The 21,458-nt window shown below is 44.7% G+C and overlaps 10 protein-coding genes across 10 annotated transcripts; 4 read left to right on the top strand and 6 right to left on the bottom strand.

Moving 5' to 3' along the window:
• Positions 1–606: 606 nt before the first annotated feature.
• Positions 607–2,051, bottom strand: L199_000955 (uncharacterized protein; the record flags this gene model as incomplete). Its single annotated transcript, XM_064886712.1, has 4 exons — positions 607–1,599; positions 1,665–1,752; positions 1,808–1,844; positions 1,901–2,051. 4 exons carry the CDS (start codon positions 2,049–2,051, stop codon positions 607–609), a joined length of 1,269 nt encoding a protein of 422 aa, XP_064742784.1.
• A 559-nt stretch (positions 2,052–2,610) lies between these two features.
• Positions 2,611–3,549, top strand: L199_000956 (uncharacterized protein; the record flags this gene model as incomplete). Its single annotated transcript, XM_064886713.1, has 5 exons — positions 2,611–2,647; positions 2,728–2,780; positions 2,848–2,919; positions 3,022–3,171; positions 3,496–3,549. The coding sequence occupies 5 exons, from the start codon at positions 2,611–2,613 to the stop codon at positions 3,547–3,549; spliced, it is 366 nt and encodes a 121-aa protein (XP_064742785.1).
• Positions 3,550–4,053: 504 nt separating this feature from the next.
• On the bottom strand, positions 4,054–4,844 carry L199_000957 (uncharacterized protein; the record flags this gene model as incomplete). Its single annotated transcript, XM_064886714.1, has 3 exons — positions 4,054–4,264; positions 4,347–4,455; positions 4,577–4,844. The coding sequence occupies 3 exons, from the start codon at positions 4,842–4,844 to the stop codon at positions 4,054–4,056; spliced, it is 588 nt and encodes a 195-aa protein (XP_064742786.1).
• Positions 4,845–5,578: 734 nt separating this feature from the next.
• Positions 5,579–7,062, top strand: L199_000958 (uncharacterized protein; the record flags this gene model as incomplete). The annotated part of the gene is made up of 5 exons (XM_064886715.1): positions 5,579–5,602; positions 5,666–5,993; positions 6,063–6,585; positions 6,659–6,812; positions 6,880–7,062. The coding sequence occupies 5 exons, from the start codon at positions 5,579–5,581 to the stop codon at positions 7,060–7,062; spliced, it is 1,212 nt and encodes a 403-aa protein (XP_064742787.1).
• Positions 7,063–8,790: 1,728 nt separating this feature from the next.
• Positions 8,791–10,380, top strand: L199_000959 (uncharacterized protein; the record flags this gene model as incomplete). Its single annotated transcript, XM_064886716.1, has 4 exons — positions 8,791–8,973; positions 9,033–9,360; positions 9,417–9,939; positions 10,017–10,380. 4 exons carry the CDS (start codon positions 8,791–8,793, stop codon positions 10,378–10,380), a joined length of 1,398 nt encoding a protein of 465 aa, XP_064742788.1.
• A 187-nt stretch (positions 10,381–10,567) lies between these two features.
• Positions 10,568–12,477, bottom strand: L199_000960 (uncharacterized protein; the record flags this gene model as incomplete). Its single annotated transcript, XM_064886717.1, has 5 exons — positions 10,568–11,039; positions 11,121–11,640; positions 11,710–12,034; positions 12,094–12,359; positions 12,474–12,477. The coding sequence occupies 5 exons, from the start codon at positions 12,475–12,477 to the stop codon at positions 10,568–10,570; spliced, it is 1,587 nt and encodes a 528-aa protein (XP_064742789.1).
• Positions 12,478–12,618: 141 nt separating this feature from the next.
• Positions 12,619–13,444, bottom strand: L199_000961 (uncharacterized protein; the record flags this gene model as incomplete). The annotated part of the gene is made up of 3 exons (XM_064886718.1): positions 12,619–12,873; positions 13,010–13,196; positions 13,269–13,444. 3 exons carry the CDS (start codon positions 13,442–13,444, stop codon positions 12,619–12,621), a joined length of 618 nt encoding a protein of 205 aa, XP_064742790.1.
• A 248-nt stretch (positions 13,445–13,692) lies between these two features.
• L199_000962 (uncharacterized protein) lies at positions 13,693–15,579 on the top strand (the record flags this gene model as incomplete). Its single annotated transcript, XM_064886719.1, has 6 exons — positions 13,693–13,791; positions 13,857–14,000; positions 14,067–14,155; positions 14,223–14,283; positions 14,360–15,147; positions 15,231–15,579. The coding sequence occupies 6 exons, from the start codon at positions 13,693–13,695 to the stop codon at positions 15,577–15,579; spliced, it is 1,530 nt and encodes a 509-aa protein (XP_064742791.1).
• A 304-nt stretch (positions 15,580–15,883) lies between these two features.
• L199_000963 (1-pyrroline-5-carboxylate dehydrogenase) lies at positions 15,884–17,824 on the bottom strand (the record flags this gene model as incomplete). The annotated part of the gene is made up of 5 exons (XM_064886720.1): positions 15,884–16,997; positions 17,072–17,157; positions 17,253–17,531; positions 17,604–17,711; positions 17,771–17,824. 5 exons carry the CDS (start codon positions 17,822–17,824, stop codon positions 15,884–15,886), a joined length of 1,641 nt encoding a protein of 546 aa, XP_064742792.1.
• A 503-nt stretch (positions 17,825–18,327) lies between these two features.
• Positions 18,328–21,406, bottom strand: L199_000964 (uncharacterized protein; the record flags this gene model as incomplete). Its single annotated transcript, XM_064886721.1, has 11 exons — positions 18,328–18,592; positions 18,651–18,743; positions 18,795–18,942; positions 19,001–19,080; positions 19,139–19,524; positions 19,610–19,853; positions 19,920–20,073; positions 20,130–20,496; positions 20,562–20,666; positions 20,747–21,313; positions 21,365–21,406. The coding sequence occupies 11 exons, from the start codon at positions 21,404–21,406 to the stop codon at positions 18,328–18,330; spliced, it is 2,451 nt and encodes an 816-aa protein (XP_064742793.1).
• Between the last annotated feature and the right edge of the window lie 52 nt (positions 21,407–21,458).

A 21,458-nucleotide genomic window follows, 5' to 3' on the forward strand; every position in this document is an offset into this window, starting at 1 on the left:
GAGTGCTCCAGTGACAGATGGGCGTCAACAACTAGGTCGGTACCCCTGACTTGAGATGTTAAGATGCTGTTATACCGCTCGAGACTGAAGGCCAGCTGGCAAGGAATATTGACAATTTACTGGTCTGATCCTACGCTGAGAAGGTAGAAGGTGTGGGAAAGGGAGAAAAGGATGGTCTTGATAACCCCAACTGGGTTCTGCTGTTATTCTATTCAGGCACAATGGTGATGTACTAAGCTAACATTCCTTATCTCTTCAGTTTCAACGATCAAATCGGATTTACTCGTAACCGGCTCGATTTGATCCCGTCAGATAACCATCTCATCAGGTGTGGCAGCATGAGTGGACCCATATGATCATAACAAGATGCAGTATGCATAATAAAGGAACAAAAAAGTGAATGTGTAGACGAGTCCTACGCGTACTATGTAATATAGGATAGGATGCAAGTGACTGCTATGAGTATGAATATGAATATGATATAGGATATGTACTGAATTCCGTAAACAATGTCCGTGTCCTCTGTGCTGCCTGAGCTGAACGATCCTTTTTCCCACTGATCTCGATCTCGATATATGTACCGAGCAAAGTACCGCCGCATACCCCTTATATCAACATACTAACACCTAAAGCTACCACTCCCGCAGCCAAACCCAACAAATCACCACTGGCAACTACATTCTTCCCAGCACCCGAAGAAGAAGACGACGAGGATGAGGACGCAGCAGAACCACTGGCCGAAGCGGACGAAGAACCACTCGCGGTCTTACTGGCAGTAGCACTTCCTGAAGCTTGTGATCCGGATGCAGATGCGGAAGCAGAAGAAGCAGCAGATGAAGTTGAGTTGGTAGAAGAGGTCGATCCGCCCGATACAGAATAACTTAGTTTTTGCCATGAACCACTTGACGACACGGTATAATCTGCGTTGACGGGAGTAGCGTAGTAATATATGTCACCTGAAGAATCAACTTGTACCAGATCATATGGTGAGGCAGCATACGAAGCTGTCTTGTCTTGCGAAGTGGGAGCAGGGATGGTTTGAGTGGAGTTGATCAAATCGGTGGCGAATGGGGCATCTGAAGTAACAGTGTAATCACCCAGGTCGGTCCAATGAGTAGCGATATAGGTGTTGGAGAAGTCGTTAGGGACAAAGACCATAGAGTAGGGTACGCTATCTGATTCAGTTGGGATTGAAATGGCTTGTCCGGCTGTATCGGGGAAAGCGGTTCCATTGAAAGCCTGAGCATCAGGTTGGAAGTAGGCATAGTGCACTACGAATACGTTGGCTGATCCAGCTGCTGTGTTGGGTACACCAAAGTAGAAGATGTGGTTGGCCGCCTGAGTAGCAGTGACGGTGTATCCATCGACGGAGAAAGAAGAGTTCTCAACTGCTTCCCATGCTAATGCGCTCGAGGAGGCAGAGTTGGTTACGCTAGACATGTCAAGTTGGTATAGTCCGGATGAGGTGGTGAGGGTGTAGATGACGTTGGTGTCGTGGTCGAGGACAGAGGCGGATCGGGAGTTACCCAGATCGGAGGGTGCACCGGAAGTGGTTTGGGTAGACCATGAATCAGAAGCGAAGTTGTATACGTAGATTTTCTATTCAACGTGAACAGTGTGAGTTAGCTGCTTGTTATAACCCCATTAAGCATAGATAAACTCACGCTTAGATCACTGCTATCACTTCCGACGACATACAACGCATTGTTGGTTTGAGAGAGGATACATTGCGAGTTGGTACCAGTCCAAGGGCTAAACAAGTATCGTAAGCTGATTGTCGACATTTGCAGAGAGTAAGGCAACTTACGGTCGTCCAGATGAGGACAAAGTAGACGTCGAAGGTGCTACATTACTTCCGTCAGTTCTTCGTTCTCCACTTGGGTCTGTTCATGCAACTCACAGGACCAAGTGGTATTAGCACCCAGTTTGACATCTTCACTACCACCGAACGCGTACAGATTCCAACTGGAATCGAATTGTACACATGGTACAGCCGAGACCGAAGCGGTGAGAGCGGTAAGTACAGAGAATAAAGCGAGGGTAGGAAGCATCTTGGATTGCTTAGCTATATTGAAGCGATTTATCGAAAGAAGGGTTGAAAAGTGAATGAGAGAAGATATAGTTGGTTCCTTGTTGTAGCAAGATGAAGATGAAGATGGGAATGAGTGATTATGTCAATCTGAGGGGGACGTTGGTTAGTCGGGTTGGATATGAGTTATGGAGATGAAAGGATGTGTAATGTGTTTGTGGATTGTCAAATTGACTGGCTGCTTTGACTATATATGTAAGTACACGTATTTATAGCTGTGAGCTGTGCAGAAAAGACAAAAGTCACAAACTCACAACCAAGGACGCGCTCGGTGATCGACCCCTCTTCCTGAGCACTGATCACATGCGGAGTCTCCATTCGGATGTCTCATACAAATGGTACATCGCCGTAATCCCGACCCAGTGGCACATTCCCATGAGTGGTGACCCATAACGCGCTGAAAGTGCATGCAAGACGAGGTGAGATTTAGGTCCAGAGTCAATGTCAATGTTGATAATCTATTGACGTTCCTTCTTCCACAGCTAATCAACCAGTTGCCACCACCACAACTCTCATACAAGATGTCTGACCCTACCGCCATTGCCCAACAATTCACCCGTACGTCTCTCAGCTGGCAATCCCATCTCTAGTGTATAGCAAACTAGCTGTTATTGCGGACTGACGTTTCAATGGTGTAGAATTCTATTATCAACAATTCGACTCTGATCGAAATGGACTTGCTTCTCTCTACGTACGTATTCAGCTGACCGACACACCTCGAGTCAATGACGTGGCTAATTCTTATGTGAATATTTTAGAGAGACACCTCGATGCTTACTTGGGAATCAACCCAAATCCAAGGTTCTCAAGCTATCACCGAGAAGCTTGTGGTGAGTCTGGCTGAGGTGTAACACTTCTCCTTCTTCCCTCAGGACAGTCTCACTGTAAGAGCTGCTGGACTGATACCTGATTACCATGGATGAATATTGTAGAACCTCCCATTCACCAAAGTTCAACATAAAATCGTCACCATCGATGCTCAACCTTCATCACCTTCCACCGCCTCGCTCATCGTACTCGTTACTGGTCAATTGTTAGTTGATGATGGCACGAATCCTTTGCAATTCACTCAAGTCTTCCATGTGAGTGCTTTCCCGCTATTTACTATACTTTCAGCTGTAAGGAAAGCAACGAAAGAAAGGGAATGGCGGAGCGTTACGATACGTCAATCGGTCAGCGGGTATTATGATGCGAGAGAAGAGAGATACGAAGATCTTCATTCATGAAGTCAGATTGGGCGGGGTACACAGACAAAGGGGGAAGTCCAATAGTCAATCTGCGAGGCTACTTGACTTTCCGAAGGAATCAGACCGCACGTTAAGAAGAACATAAATCCTTCCTTAGCCCACAGCGAAGATTTGTGGTCGATATGGAGAATGCTTATTGATACTTCACATTGATAATAGTTGATGCCAGAAGGTGGAAGCTACTTTGTCTTCAACGACGTATTCAGACTGTAAGTTAGCGTCTTTACTTCTTTTGTTGCTAAGGGAGATCCCCTAGCTAACGATGTGTTTATTCATCGTTTAGTAACTACGGATAAGCTATTCCATCTAGAACACCTCCGGTATGATAAGATGTGCAAAGATTTGGAGAAGGAGAGTTGTGAGCTGGTCAGGATCAATCTATGTGATCAGATGAGATGGGATAGGAGGTATACTCTTTTCTTAATATTCCAATATCTATATTTAACAAGTAACGATTTTCTAAAATGCATATGTTACAATTACGTTTAATCCTGATTTTTTGGCCTGAATTGCTGAAAGTTATGTTAAGATGATCCAATAAATGGATATTTCGATCCTTGAAATAAACGAAGCTAAGAACTGATTCTACCACTAACGTTTGGGGAAGTCTAAATTCTTGTGGGAAGTGATTTGTTATTGATCTATTCCAATCTCATATCATAGTAAAGTAGAGTCAATCGATTGTCCATATTAGCTATACCCATTTATTCCATTCTACTAATCATGTTTCCCCTCCAACCTATCTTTCCTCCACTGTCCAATCCATTCCACTATCCTCTCCACATTCTCTTCAACTTCATTATCCACTTGACCCATCGACTGCAGCTCCACTATTATCTCTTCGTCATACGATTCTCGAGTTTCTGATAGACACGTTTGCATGATTTCGGCAGTGACATTTTCAGTGATCTTATTTGGGGGGTAATTCCTATTAAACAATAAATTCAAAAGGTTAGTTTCGAATGATCATGAAAGTAAATTCATAGATGTGATACAGGTAGTGTACTTACCTAGCTGTTAGACGTTCATGTAACACCGAATTATCACATGTCAGGACTACTGCTAAGTCTACCCATCGTTCTGGGAATAAAGAAGGATCATGGTGGTCTAGTATAAATCCTAAATAATTGATCAACATCAGCAAGTATCCTTCGAGCACACCTCGTTTTAAGTTCATCAGATACAATAAGTCCTCCTTATCTTCTCAACCAGCCATATACATTCATTGGCGCTCACTCACCGGTTTGATTCGGTCCATTTTCAGGATTAACGACTCCTTCCAGATAATCCAACAACCTCTCTTCATCGACTATCCAACATTTCCACTCTTCATCCCACCCTTCATGAAAGCCCTGTTCTTTCACTATATCACCTATGTTCAGGTGTTTCATCGGTATTTCACTCTCTGACATCTCCTGCTGAACCAATTGCGAATGTAAGGTCTTGCCGGTTCCGGGTGTACCTGTTATGAGGATTATAGGGAATTGACGAGGGTGATGAGTTGTCATAATGTCTGCGTTTCTTGTTGTTGGTCGAGCTGTTTCTGGATGAAGGCGCTATTCAGTTTGAGGCTCGTCAAACGATCATGTATGTACTGTTCATCTAATTCAACATCCCTTCCAAGCCAGAGCAGTCAAGTTAATGGATATCTTTCAACTTTTCCAAAACAGCAAAGTGAAGCGGTGATCGCCGCTCACCCACGAGATGACGGGATCAAACCTCGAACAAGTTTGATAAACCATGGAACCAAACAAACTCAGTCAAATATAGGTTTTCTGCTCTCTATAAGAGCTTCGTCATTAGGGATATACGCATTTCTCGAAGGATGGAGAACTTCAAGCAGTCGTGTCTACTTTCATTGAGAAAACACAGAGCAGTTCCAGGCGTAAGACGTCCAAAGGACCCTGAATATTGACAAGCGACCGATAGACGGGTTCAAAAATACACGGACAAGTCTGGTGCGCATTAGCAACCCGCTAAGATGCTTCTTCCATCAAACATCATGAACAAAGAGAATCACCAACGGTTGTGTCACGATCTACTCTTCATATTTATGATTCGCATCAAGTTCACTTGACCTAATGTCATTCATCAACCGCGCTATACCCAACTGCATCTACTAAATCCTTGTACGAGACGCATGGTGTCGTAAGTGTCATGGAGGTTTTGCTATCAACACCGGTCAGGTCATGTATGCTCGAACCCTAAGAAGTCGAAGAAGCCTGTGAAGAACAAAAGTGAGATGGAGGACATGTATCAACCTGAAGTATGTCCCGAAGGTACCCAGTAATATACAGGAATGATCTGATCTATGCTAACATGACTATAGGTCGACCAAATCGTGGAGCTGCTCAAACCTAAGATCATCACAGCTGAAGTAGAACATCTTCGACCTGGACATAAAGTCAAGCAAGTACATGTACCTGATAGATGGCTTCAATTCGCTATTGGATTCTATGGCTCGTTCAATTTCCACGTCAAGATTGAATTTGAAAATGGTGATTTCTGGATGATGAGAATTAGAAGAAGGAAGGGTCGAGATTATCCTGATGGACCACTGATATTCAATCTCGAGAGTGAAGTGGCTACCAATCGAATCTTATACCAAGCTGGATTGAAGGTTCCTAATGTACACCTGAGACCGGTAGATAGTAAATGTGAGTTCAAACATCCGTCCACCTTGGTTTACTTCATCACCGGCATACCTGACTACTGTATCTTTACAGTTCATCTAAAATTGATCTATTGCTATCAAGAATTCCTGGCCGGTGCTTTGTGGCGACCTTGGTATTATCCTGACACTTGTGATTTACCATTGGAAGAACCCTCCATTCGTCTTCTTAACGGTATAGTAGATTGGTTCTTGAATATGGAAAAGCTCAAATTCGAACAAGTTGGTTCACCCTGCTTTGGTGAAAATGAAAATGATATTATCATCGGACCGCTCATTTCACGACATCCCGTCTATTCCACTCCGCCATACTATCAAGGTCCATTCAAGACAGCCAAAGATAAATGGTTAGCGATGATCGATAACAAGATATCACTTATTCTCTCTCGAAACTACTGTACAGCTAATCGAGAATTGCAAGAATACTTCATGCTGAAGCAAGCTAGGGGATTCGTCAAGGATTGTGAGGAGATGGAGAATCCTGGACCATTCTACATGAAGCATGATGATGACAGATTCGATCATATCAGGGCTGAAGAAGAAAGTGGGGAATTTACGGGTATTCTGGACTGGGAATGGTGAGATATCTGATCTTCCCTCGTTTTAGATTGTCAATCAAAGCTGAGAAAGCGTACTGTGGTGTCTCTTTAGGGCATACACTACAAACAAAGAAGAGGCATTTGCCGCTCCCAACGGATTCGTACCAGCAGAATATAAAAAGGGCAAGAATGATATCCTCTCAACTCGTGAAGAAGCTTTAATCGATGCCTACACCTCTCACGGTCGTCCCGATCTTGCAGAGTGTGTTAGGAAAGGAAGAAAATATCATCGACTAATCGATTTCCTCAGACATCGGCGTATATGATGTCCAGATTATCAATGCACTCGAAAGAGCATTCCTTGGACTTCCTGATGATCATACCGGTCAGCCTGCATCTATAGAAGGTTGGTTGGAAGTCACGAAAGAAAAGTATAAAGATGATGAGGGCTCGTGGAAGATTTTGAACGTTCCTGTGGTCAGCCGCAAGCTCCTTGAAGAGCCGAAGAATCCATGAACAAGGAGTAAATTGACTTAGCCTGATATTTTTTCGATATGTATCACCAATACCATCAATGAGGTGTATGCATTATGCTTTCATTGCCATTGGCACTGCTCAACACCGGATACTGATCAAATCCGTTCTGTCAACCTGATGTTGAGCTTGGTGTAAGCAGCACAAGCTGTCGATCAATGTCACACACAAGCCTGTTGGCCATACCATCTCTGGCTAACGAGACTGTAGAACAATAACCTCCATCATTCATCAATCAATTGTTGCGTGTACGTGGGGTTAAGCGGAGCAGGGTGTGTTAGTGGCACACACAAGCTATGCTTCTCGATCACCAGGTCAGGGCACAGGACAAACAATAAACCTGTCAAACGTCAGTGGAATGGATGGTGATGGATTCCCCACTCATGGAAACCGAGTCCATCATTGTCCGCATCACAGTCAGCAAAAAGCTACCTGGTTATTCCGGGAATCAAATACACAAGACTGGGTTTCAAGCTATCGATGGACCCCTTTTCTTCTTTCTTGATCATCATAGACACACCCCACTTCATGCAAGAGGCTGCATATCATGCTGAAAGGTCGTGTTAGCTGGACACAATGATGAATCCTGTCAAAACTAGCCTTTCAGCTGATTCAATTCAAGGACATATAAGCTCCCCAACATCGACAAGAATGATGTTCTTCTCCTCAGCTGCTTTATCATCATGAAATCACCAATTATCTCACGCTCGCCTTTAAGCAGGTCAGACGAATAAATACAGTGCATAATGCCCGCCGACAGACAATACAGCTCCAAGTACGTCCCCATTGGTTTAGCGGTTCACGGATGTGCGTCACTAATCTCGCCTCCCCATGATTAGCGATGATCGAACCGCATTGAGCGCAATTCCCGAGCTTATCAGCAGAAACCGTAACTTCTAGTGAGTCCATGACTGTAGCTGCGAGTGTGTGGGAGGACTGAATTGACTTGTGTATTGATAAGCTTGATTGTCAAGGTATATAACGATGAGACACAACCAAAAGCTTGTCGAGTCATCATGAACCCGGAACGAGCCGCAGACGAGCTTTGTGGCGATGCAATGACCACCAATGGCAAACACGAAATGATGTGCATAAACCGTAAGTAGCTTACCGATTATTTTGTATGTATATGAACGCTAATTTCCAAGGTCTCCGCGATAGATCTCGCACTTCTCAGTAACGGACCAGTCCCTGTGGGCAAAAGGTCGACCAACTGAATCTGAAGAGTCGTTCATTTAATCCCCTTAAGCACATCTGAGACGACGCACACATGGTGATTTAGCTCTTGAGTTCGCTAGCTACGAGTATTTCGATGACTTGAGGAATTTATTGTTTTATATGAGTTATGCATTTGTTTGTATGTGTTTAAAAGAAAATTCCCCCAGATTTGACCGGAAGCAGAACAAATAGCCACTGGCGTGCTCGGACAATTGTAAATGTTTCCTTAAGATAGGCCAAAGCGACTAGCTCATGTGCGCAGACACTCGCACACACTCGCACACACTCAAGCACACACAAGTAGAAATTCTCCACCAGCACCGGAAGGCCAGAACCGCCAACGATGGACGCATTGACCGACCACCCCTCCAAACATGTCACTTAAAGCATGCGTACTCCTTGCACCGAACATACATAGTATCACATGTTATATATAAATCAGTCTTGAACTTTTCACATACCGATCTTCTCCTTACTCCCGTCCCAGCAAACATGGCATTCACCAATTGCGATGTACCCAATTGCATCTATCAGGCGCTGGTGCTAGATAGCACATGCCAAATGTGCTATGGTAGCTTTTGCTATCAGCATTGTGACAATCATCAGTGTCATGATGGCAAGAACCCAGATGGCTCAGACAAAATCACAGGCATAGAAGACTGGTATCAGCCCGAGGTAAGTAATTACAACTCGAAGTATTTCGCTGTGATTTTACGTATTCTCACAATCTCTAGGTATCACAAGTTCTGCATTTACTGGATGTTGATCTCATCAAGAAGGAAGCTGAAACAATCCGACGGGGCTATACCGTACATCAAATCCATATACCAAAACACTGGAGACAGCTTATCATAAACTTCAGAGGGTCTTGCAACTTCCATATCAAGATTGATTTCGAGGATGATACATCGCTTATCTTGAGGATTCGTCGACGAGCGGTACATATGTACCCTGATGGACCACTAGAGCTCAACCTGATGAGCGAAGTAGCTACCAACCGAGCGCTAAGCAACGCAGGTGTGGCTGTACCCACAGCATACCCTAGACCAAAGGATAGCAAACGTATGTTCGTATGCATCGTCCTTTTTAGATGGATGGTGGAGCTGATATCCTCTTAGTTCATCCCAGGTTACTTTACTGCTATCAAGACTGGCTTCCCGGAGATACCTGGCGTCCCTTTATGTCCACCGCTACCTGTCATTTGCCTCTAGATGCAACATCTGTCCGTCACGTCAACAGCATTGTAGAATGGTTCTTATCGATGGAGAAATGCTCTTTTGAGAAAGTCGGTTCACTATGTTTCGACGATAACGACCAACAAGATATCGTCATCGGACCACTCATCGAGCGACATCCTGCTTACACTGTTCCGCCCTATTTTCGAGGACCGTTCAACACCCCGAAGGAGCGCTGGATAGCTACTATAGACAATAGAATTGGTCTAATATTGTCTCGAAATTACTGCAGTTCCAACAGAGATGTGAAACACTATCTTGCTTTGAAAGCCGCAAGGCAGTTAGTGCAGAACTGCAAACAGCTAGATAATTCTGGTCCGTTCTATATCAAGCATGACGATGATAAATTCGATCACATAAAAGCTCAGGCAGATGGTCAAGTCACGGGGATACTTGATTGGGAATGGTAAGTGCTAGTGTAGTGTTTGACTCCACGCTGGAAGGCATACATACGTACAGCACTGAGTGCCCCTTCTGTGATAGGGCTTACACAACGAATAAGGAGGAAGCTTTCGCTGCTCCTAACGGCTTCGTATCTGCCGAATATATCAAAGGGAAAAACGATCAACTTTCATGTCGAGAACACGCCATGATTGACGCATATATCTCCAGAGGTCGACCTGATCTTGCAGAGTATGTCAGAAAAGGGAGAAAATACCATCGTTTAGTAGACCTGTTCAGAGACAACGTTATCAATATCAATAATATTAATGCCCTGGAAAGAGCTTTCCTCGATCTTCCTGATGATTATGTTGGCCAGTCTCAGACTATAGAAGATTGGGTGGGACTCATGAAGGAGAAGTACAAGGATGATGAAGGGTTGAAATCACTCCTGGGAACAGATTGAATGGGGGTTAAAACGTTCACGATATAGGTTGAGAAAATTCAGCAATTTGATTATGGAAGATGTCAATATGCATCATAGTCATACTCGGTATGCAAAATCTGCCTGGGAGTCAGAAACCGCTCTACTGAGCCATGCACATGTACAATAGTGCTTGACATTCTCTCCTATCTGAAGCTGATGTTGTATATTACAATGCTGTCTCTACCACCTCAACTGAAATACGTTCCGTCTCCTTGTCTACTCCAAATTTCTTCTTCTTCTTGCTTTCGGTGATATTCCGTACATCAGGAGGGCCACCTTCTCTCTGTTTTGCAACCAACAACTTCACACCTTTATCCTCCCGATAACGTTTTAACATGATTTCTTTCCACTCTTCCAACGTTTGCGGCTGGTTGTCCAATCCCTCTAACCTAGACGTGAAAGCATTACGAGCACCGTTCAGCGCTTCCAAATTGTCGTATGAACGCAGTACTATATTCTGTAACCAATGGTACTTCCTAGATCCTATACTCAGATCTGCCAAATCCGGTCTTCCTAGTTCACGGTAACAATCTACTAAGAGAGCTTCCTTGTCTCCTAAATCGTTTTCATATCGGTCAGGACTTAAGCGAAAGAACTCTGGAGGAGTGAAAGCTTCCCCTTTACAAGAGAGAGATGCCCTACCAAAATCACGCATGTCAGTCACGATGTTTAACGTACATATACTCATATACTGGAAAATTGGACGAGAGCAGACTTACCATTCCCAATCTAGAAGAGCGTACATCTCACCCGTATCCATATCAATCTTGAATTGCCTACCATGTAGATCGTAATGTTTGATGTACCATGGTCCCTTCTCCAACTCTTCACAACCTGAAACCAAGTCTTTCATCTCTAACATGATCAAGTAACGTAGAAGTTCTTCTGACGGTGGACATTCTTTCTTATCCAGGATCGACTTCATCCTCCAGTCGATAGTGGATAACCATCTTTCCTTCGCGGTATTGAACGGACCAGCGAAATATGGAGGTTCAAGTGATGCAGTTCGATCCCTCTCTATATGCGGACCGACTACCACCAAACCATTTTCACCTAATGCTAAACTGCCCACTTTATCGAAAGTGACTTTTTCGAAAGAGATCATCCAAGCTGCGTAGCTAAGCATGAAGGCCTTGGCGATAGGTTTATAGCCATATACGGGTCCATCCATGCGGAAAGCAAGAGTAGTATGACCTCCTTCCACGAAATCTTGATAGAAGTAGATCAGCTCAGATGAGACTGTTGTCAACTCATATTCTCAGTATATCTCAATTTCTGCCCTAATATTGAACGGAAAGTAAAGCTTACCTCGACTATCCTTAGGTCTTTCATAACATTTCGGTATCTTAACTCCGCCATCCCGCATAGCTTTCATAGTAGCCATTTCGCTCCTATGACACATCTCTATAGCAGTCTCAGGTTGAGATCTACTCTGTTTCCTTCTGATCCTCATCATCCAATTCATACCATCTTCAAATTCGATGAGCAAGTGAAAGTTGAAGGATCCATTAAGCGGATTGACGTGATAGGGGCTTTCGAATTTATCGATGGAAATGCATTTATGAGGAGGTCGAAGGGTTTCTACTTCTTCCGTCACTTTGTCAAAATCAATCACTTCGATGATTTCAGCGATCTCCAATTAGTTTTGGGAAATCAGCAGGTGCATTGGTAGAGATAAGGAACCCGACTCACTTCTTCTTCCACTACACTCTTATATGGATATATGTACTCCCGAGGTGGGTCGGTGTAGCAGATGTGCGTTGAGATATCTTCAACATGATCGTAGCAGTACGATCCTCCACAAATCCTACACCGAGGATGACCAAAGAGAGCATAGGCTTGACATCCTGGAATGGCGCATTGCGCGTAGTCAGGTTTCTTCACGGTGAAAGGTGAAGGTTCCAGCCAGTCGCTGTAGGAGAGATAAAACGTCGAGGTCGATAAGGCAGAATGAGGGGCTTTAAAGACACCGAAAGATGATTGAATGATTATTGACTATTGATTTCAGAGGTCTATGCAGAAAGAACAAGCTTTGATGAACCCATCCTTTCAAGCGATCAATGTCATTGAACCCATCTCGAACAGCGTCAATCTAGCAACAGTTCCTGAGCATGACCAAAGTCCTCAAAGAGACTCGCACAATTGATGGCCTATTAGGAGATCTGGCTGTTGTAAGGAGTAGTAAGAAAAGTGAAGTAATGCATACAAAATCATCTCCTAGTTCCTCTTCCTCCTCAACGCTCTCAGAAAGTATATCTTTCCCTGTATCTTGACACCATCCCATACCTCCCTCCACCATTCTTTCACCCAGCGTATCTGCCTCTCCTGATTGGCTATCTGCCAGTCAGCGTAAAACTGCGTCAACATGTCTTCTTTCCTTCTTTCATCATCTGCTGTTGGTGGATCTGATGCAGGAGGTAAGAGGGATAGACGATGGGCTTTGAGAGCTTCGAACGAGAGGTTGGTCGTTGCCTATCGACATCGTTCAAACATCATCAGCGAACAAAGAAGTAGATGTCATGTGGATGGAGGACGTCGTGAAGAGTGAGAAAAAGAAGGAACGTGATGTTATAACAAGTTCAAAGAATGAAGGGCAATATGGACCTACCCAGAACCGATGATTCATCAGATCTACCCTTTCCCTCCTCAGCCTCCATTCCAACTCCATATTCTCTAATCTAGCATCTCTGGACCCGGTTGGGAACTCCGATGCGGAGTAAGGTGAGTTTGTGGATGGATTGATGGACGGTTTGGAAGCGTATATGATAGGTCGGATGTTCGATTGAGGGTCAGGACTGCAGGTCAATGACATTGGCGATCAGCATTACCTTGAAACACACGAGTATCTGAGCATGATCATGACTCACGGTGCGACCAGGTCTACACCCGATGTGGGAACATCATTTCTCAATCGCCTTCTACGGGGAGTTGAGCTGGAACTCGAGGAGGCAACTGGGGTTGCGGATGTGGAAGCAAGTGCGACTTGAATGTGTCGCTGAACGATCAGACCAACAGCTCGAGGGCGTAGGGTGGCTACTGACATGTTGCCTGTAGGTATACTATGCTTTATTGTGGTCAAAAGCAGGTAAGATGTTTTCAGTTGTCTGTCTACGAGATGACATGGCTCGGACCCGCGAAGATCTCCCAAGCATCGAGTCACGTGATCTGAAGACACTCTACCAGAGATAAAAAGTTGAAAGCTGATCGCTCGTATGCTCAAACACCATCCCTGTTTCTGTCTTCTTGCCCCCTTACATCGCCAAATATCATACAAAAGTTCGCTCCAATAGTATGTTCGCACCGTCGTCAGCAAATGAAGCCTTAGCAGGTAGTAGAAAACGGAAGAGGACAGGCAAAGAGAGGGAAGAGCGAAAACGTTTAGCTATTCTAGTAAGCCAACAGTCGTTTCCCAGACTCCTGCCAAAATCGTAGTGAACCTGATGTACGCTGCATAGGCTCAACAAGACGCAGAGAAGGCAGAAACTGTAGCAGAAAATCCCATCATCGCTGAATCATCTGTTCAAGCTGTCCAGGGTGCTTCTATCGGTATTGATCCTGAGAACAAAGGGGTCGATGTTGAACAAGCGACTAAACGAATAGTGAGCTTGACCTTTATTGCAACTGATGGGGTCACGCCATTGCAATTGCTGATGCTCGTTATATAGCCACAAGCACTCAAATCCCTTCATCCTACCTTCAAGCAAGCCAAAACATTTGAGACTAGACGACTGATCAAGAAAATCAAGTTTCTCAGGTAAATCCTTCGATCTGATTGTGCAAATTTATTGATTTGTGCTAAAATCCATTTAATGATGATGTAGGACCAAACCCGATACCAAAGCTGAAGTATCTGATCTAGAAGGCCAACTCAAGATCTTGCATGTAAGCTCAATTTGTGAACAGCTGATACTTAGTGGCTGTGCTCATCCAGCTGATATATCGATTTCGTCCCAAATAGGATATTCAACTTCATCCTCTCGCTCAATCCCATCTCCTTGTCAAACTCCGTAAACATCCCTCTTTCAAGGCCAGCTCCCTCCCAAGATCCATCCTCGATCTCCTTACTATTCAAGAAACCACCAGCACATCTACTTCCAGTACTGCAGGATTGGTTGCCAAAGTGGAAAACCGACTATGTAGCGCGAAGAATGTCGCCGAAGCGGTTAAGGGAGTTGTCAGTTGGATAGTAGGTGAAGAAGGGGCCAAGTTGGTACATCATGCCAAGAAGGAAAGCAAGGGGATCTCAGTACTGAGAGGCGGAAAGAAGAGACAAAATGATAGCGATGATGAAGGTATTGATGGAGATGTGATTGAGGGAAGACAAGAGATGGTAGTCGGATCTGCCTCTGAGAACGAAGGTGAAGAATCGGAGGATGAGGGTCTGGCTCAACAAGATTATGCAGCCGATGAAGCTGGCTGGGAATCCGGTTCAATCGGCGGTGAATCTGATAAATCCGACGAGGAGGAAGAAGAGGATATATCAGATGAAGATGCTATTCCCATCTTACCAAGCAAGAAATCGAAACCTACACCTGCTCCCCCACAACTCAAAGAAAAGCCTCCGAAAGCTGAGAAGATACCCAAAGGCGATATAACATCGTCAATGTTCTTACCTTCCTTAGCGGCTGGATTCACAAGGGGTGATGAAGGTGATAGTGATCCAGATGATGATCTGGATCCCAATGGAGTGATAGGGAAGAACATTAAGGAGAGGAAGAATCGAAGAGGTCAGAGAGCTAGACAAGCGTGAGTCATAGTCCAAAGTATCTATACAAATACATTCGTTGTATCAGGGAGCAAAGCTAATTTTCAATCTATCTACTACTCAGCATATGGGAAAAGAAATATGGTAAAGGTGCTAAACACGTTGTGAAAGCCAAAGCGGATGAAGAGGCCTATCAAGCTGCCAAGGCCAAACGAGAGGCTGACAAGCGAGGTAGACCGGATCATATGAAAGGTAGAGATAGTGGATGGGGTGCAAGGAGTGGACAACCGTCTATACCAAATGGATCCGCCTCTGCACCCAAGTCGACGGTGGTACCACAGCAACACCAACAACCACCCAGAGAAGAGAAGAAGAATCTACATCCTTCATGGGAAGCTGCGAGGTTGCGTAAGCAGAAGATGGGAGTTGTACCGGCAGATGCTCCGAAAGCGAACAAGATTGTTTTTGATTAGCATTCTGGCATGAGTTTGAACTATGCACGATGTGATGTATTTTATCGGAATTTATCCCTTGCAAATACTTCCTCAGTCTTTGATACCTCTTATGTAGATGATAGGCACTCTCGGACGGGTTTCAATAAGTTACAATGCTATCAAATATGCATATATCTATCTATGAATGTTTGGTATATCTTGTTGTGACCCTAATCAAGGAGATTATTAAATTAAGACAACATGTTGTTCTCAAGTCAAAGAGTCGAATTGAACCTGAACGAAAATCCCAAACAATATAATTACTGAAAGCCCCTTGACTCGTTTAAAGGAAGTTGGAAGGGTAGTAGTGATCCTGAGGAGCGATAAAGTTCTCCTTGATAGATCTCATTGAAACGAATCTCGAGAAAATAGCGATAGAACCTGATTTATCGTTTGTTCCCGAAGCTCTAGCACCACCGAAAGGCTGTTGCCCAACAACGGCACCAGTACATTTGTCGTTGATGTAGAAGTTTCCAGCGGCGTTCCGTAATTTGTGAGCGGCAGATACCAAGGCAGCACGTTCTTGAGCGAAGATCGATCCGGTCAAAGCGTATTCGGTAGTATCTTCAATCAATTTAGGCAAGTTGTCATATTCCGAATCTTCATATACGTATACAGTCAACACTGGACCGAAGATCTCTTGAGTCATAGAAATAGATTTAGGATCCTTGGTGACGATAACGGTAGGTTTGATGAAATAACCTTTGGAGTCATCCCATTCACCACCGGCAATAACTTCACCACCGGCTTTCTTAGCTTGTTCGATGATGGAGGTAATCTTGTCGAAAGCGGGTCGACCAATGACAGGACCAGTGAAGTGGTTCCATTCGGTACATGGTCCGACGGTGATCTTGTTGGTCTCGTCAACTAATTGATCTTTGAATCCATTGTTCCATAATGAAGATGGGACGTAACATCTAGATAAGGCTGAACATTTCTGACCAGAGTATTCGAAAGCTGCTCGGATAGCTTGGTGAACACCTGATTTGATCTCGGCGGATGAGTGGTACAAGTGGAAGTTCTTTCCACCGGTTTCACCAACGATTCTTGGGTATCCTCGGTAAATGTCAAGGTTGTTAGAGATGTCCTTCCACAATTTTCGGAAGATTTGGGTAGATCCAGTGAAGTGTAAACCAGCAAAGGCTTTGTGGTCGATACATTGTTTGACAACTTCAGGTGCGTTTCCGGGAACGAATTGGATCACGGATGGAGGCATACCGGCTTCGAGGAAGATTCTGTGGACGATGTAGCTGGAGTAGGTAGCCATTGGGGATGGTTTCCAGACGATTACGTTACCAACGATAGCGGGAGCACCAACGAGGTTACCACCAATGGCAGTGAAGTTGAAAGGGGTGACAGCAAGGACGAAGCCTTCAAGGGGTCGGAACTCAACTCGGCTAAATAGTGGAAAAAGGAACAGGTCAGTCATCCATATTGCGAGAGAAAAGATTGTCCAGGACTATAAACCCACTTCCAGACACCTTGGGAGTTTCTAGGAGGTTGTTGTTGGTAGAGTTCTTCGACGTATTTGACTGAGAATCTCAAAAAGTCACAGAGCTAAGTTTTTATCAGGATATATTAGCTTATGTCCTTTAACACTTCTTCGATGGTCAACAGTCCGATAGTTTAAGAAATGAAACATTTCAACTCACCTCAGCAGCAGCGTCGATCTCAGCTTGCCAAGCGTTTTTACCCTGACCAAGCATGGTAGCAGCCATCAATTCGTATCTGTATTTACCGGCGATCAAGTCGGCGGCTTTAAGGAAAATAGCAGCTTTGTCGGCCCAGGGGATCTCTTCCCATGATTGTCGAGCGGCTAAGGCACCTTCAATAGCTTGGTTGACATCTTCGCTCGAAGCGGCATGGTAGGTACACAAGGGGTTGGCATGATCATGAGGCATAGGTTGTGATTGGATATCACCGGTTTTAACCTATCAACACCGTATATCTCGTCAGTACTTCTGCTCGCCAGGACTGGGGCGATGGAGTGTAAATGAGCTCACCTCTTTCCCGTTGATCACACATGGGACTTCGTAAGGAGCACTGTTGAGCATCTTCTCAACGGCAGCCTGCAACCCCTTCCTCTCCTCACTGCCAGCAGCGTAATTTTTCTAATCCATGGAAGCGTCATCAGCTACCTCGCCCAATGTCTGGCAACAAAGAAACTCACCATTGGCTCATTGTCAATGACGGGAACTTTAAAAGAGGCAAGTTGAGAAGTCATTTTTATTTAATACACTAAACTTTTTCCGTCTTTTTTTTTTTCTGAATAGTATAGGATAAGAATTCAAAGAAGAAGAAAGAAAGGAGAAAGGGAGCATCGGATTCATACGGTAGCACTTGTATTTATATGGATGAATTCACGCCTACTCCCTGCTGAATTTACCAAGATAACGAGTACTAGACTCAGATTGACGGGATTGCCGGTTCCAGTGACATCACGTGACACACAACCATTTACAGCACGTACGGGTTTCCGGATTTGACAATTCACCGTTCAGTTCAGATATTTAAGCGTAAGCGCTCTGCTCCCGCTCTATCGTGCTCTAGCTTGTCCTTCAATATTCCAGTAGCGAGCCTTACGTTGTGGTTTGAGTTGAATTGAAGATTGTTCGGAGCCTGAAAGCTCCAAAGCCGCGGGCTCGGTAAAAATGATATCGTGGTTTAACCCGAAAACCGCTTCTTACAATCTCGACACGTACATGACTTAAGCTTATGCATGTGTTTCTATGATGTTACAAATGGCTCAACACTTATAGCTACATCCGACCAAATCTTCAATACCCATTTGCTTTTGACCGGCTCATAAGATGAAGGAACAAACACATATAGACCTTGGTCCAATTTGACTTTACCTGTGGATACTCCACTCAATGTATCGGCGTATGGACCTGTCGTACTGATTTGTTCGCCCAATCCCCCACCAGTGCCTCGGCGGAAGATGGTTAGGTTTATTGGGGTTGAAGAAGGTGTAGGGAGATATAGACGAGATCTAATTCGAGCCTAGTCAGCCGGGCAGAAGGGTACAGCAAGCGAAGATTATCACATACAAGATGCTCCCAGGTGTGGGCAATATCACTTCCATCCTTGGATTCCGATCATACCCACCTAAACTAGGTCTACCTCCAGCAGACACTTCCGTCCTATGAAAGGAGTCAGCTGATACCCAACGACGCCATATACTGCAAGCTCACCAAGCGCCATTCACAATCCTACTGTACATACCTGCCCCTTCACGTGGGATGATGATCATATCCACTGGGGCTGTAGATTCAAAAGACAAGGTATATAGACCCGTATGATTGGGTTCAAAAGACGAGACTACAAGGGTGTAGGTACCCGCTGCACTCATAGCTTCAGCAAACAATAGTTTTAATACTGTCGACCAATAATTACTCACGATTGACAGACGAGATATCACAGTACGCCATCCCATACGAGTAAGATCCAGTATCGGCAACCACCTTATCTTCGCTAACACTACATGACGCCTTTCAATGAACAACAAACGTAGTGATGCAAAAGGTGTCAGACTCACTCGTATACCATTTCTCCCTTCCCCCAAAGTAACTTCACATTCCAAGCTCTCTCCTTGTCCCCCTGCAGTGTTATTCTTCCTTCGATATTTCCACCTCTCGGTGGTGGTTTCAGTATGACCTTATACTGAGGATTCAATATATGAGATGGATAACCAGGATGGCCACCTGCATTCCGACTATTGAGAGATCCCGAGATGACTTGAGAGAAAGGCATCGAGTGACTTATTCTCTCCAATGTCAAGGTAGATCCCTGCGCAGCAAATGCATTGAGTGAAAATCCTGTTTGAAAGTTACCCCTATCGCGCGCTGGAATGACCAGTATAGACGAGTTGGGCCGACGTAATGTATATCGAACAAGGATGTTCATATCGTTGGCGTAGGGACTCTAGAGGGAAGCACTGGTCATCAGCTCCCCTCACAATCGCTCCAAATATGCACATTAGGTCAAGAGGGTAGGACCAGGTATTCACCGTTTGATCTGCCCTTTCCGGCTTTATCAACCTTCCCGGTTTCCCACCATAATCATACTCTTCAAACACATGAAGAGCGATGTCATCCAGCGGTCGATCTTTGCTCGTTATGTGTTGAGATAGTAGTATCCATATCTCCTGGCTGTCAGAAGCATTCGATGTGACTTTCAGACGGTATTGCGGATTGGCGATGACAGTCGGTTGGGTCGAATCTGAAGAGTAAGATTTTGGCTTCGGCCATGACCTAGTGCAAGTTTCAAGTTCAGTTCGTACCAGCGGCGCACAGTATCAAGGGGTATGGCTCACTTACCAATGTCTTGTTGCGACGACTGGCATAAGATTTGGTTTCCAATTCAGATGTAATGCTTCGAATTCTGAGCAAACCTGGTCCCATGTCATCGTGAACGCAGTGGCACCAGGATCGAAGACGTCCATTAGCCGTTCGACGCCCTCCTGCCGTAGAGCTGGGGAACAGAATGCATCAGCTAAGTGTCAAGTCAGATCTGATGTGACAGCTCACCAACTACTCCATAAGCATGGAGCTTGACCAGGCTGTCCGTCACTTTTTCTCCTGTTCCAAGACTGACCATGACTTCACCTCTCTGCCATCTTTCATATATCCTCTTCCACTCCTTCTCCCTCTGAAACCCTTCCTTCAGGCTGACACGCTCAGGTATCCAGCCTGTATATGCATATATGTCCGGTGCGGGATTACTACCTCTTAAAGAATATCCACCGAAAGCTTTGAAATATCCTTTCAGAGCGAGAGGTATCCATGGGACACCGATCGACGTCGATCGCTCTGCATCTGAAAAGCTCGCGGGATGGCATGTCGTATACAGTGGTTTCGAGTCGGGTGTATGGGGAAGGAGGGAATCGAATACCACCTTGGATGATTGTCAGCTAACAAGCAGAGCACAGTCTGGCAGCAGATCAGCCGACTCCGACTCACCTTTCGCCATGCACCATTTAACAGTAATTTCAATACATGTTTGCCCGTTTCAGATCTCCTGAACCGTCCATCCTCAGACTTTGGATAAAGATTCACTCTATTAAGCTATTGATGAACACGTAACGTATGAGTGCTTAGTTCAACGTATGGTAAGGAATGGTAGCATCGCCTGAAATAAGACTTACACTGTTTCCGAAATGTCTGTCATGTTCCAACCCTACTCCCATAGCAGCCACAACCGAGCAATCCGAAACCGGCCCCTGCTTCAATACCCATCTGTCTCCATCTTTATCACAGGACCATGCCTCTGCAGGTACCTCCTTCCATATTGGATCATGTTTCAGCTGCTCTTCCGCTAATTCAGGTTGTCTATCATCAACGAACCTATCTCTAAAATCACCCTCACTCGGTTCTCCGGTCCACAGTGGGACCTCAATGCTATTGATTTTTGATCCTCTTCTAAGTACAGCCGATTCTTCGCCTTCATCTCCTATCTCCACCTTTCCCACTTGTCCTCCTAAACTTTCGATTCGATTTTTGATCTTTTCGGCTCTTTCCAATACCAACCTCCATTTCTTCCTTATACTCGGAACCTCATTTGACGGTACCAAGGACGAGGCGAGTAAGTGCGAATATAGCTCTGCTGCTGAGATATATGCTGGAAAGGCCTTTTGTAAAGTATGTAAAGGTGATATCAATGGTGATAGGGTGGATAAGGAGGATTCGATTTGGATAGCTTTATTCGCTTGATCCTGTCGATAAATGGTCAGCTTATACAAGCACATTGAGTGCATTCAGCTTACAGTGGCTTGTTTGAGACCTTGCTCGTATGTTCTGAATGACATCTACGTGATGTTTGATATATCGCTGCAGTGAGATAGAAGAAGGATGCAAGAT

This window comes from Kwoniella botswanensis, chromosome 1 (genome assembly GCF_036426115.1).
Source record: "Kwoniella botswanensis chromosome 1, complete sequence".
Classification (NCBI taxonomy): Eukaryota; Fungi; Basidiomycota; class Tremellomycetes; order Tremellales; family Cryptococcaceae; genus Kwoniella; species Kwoniella botswanensis.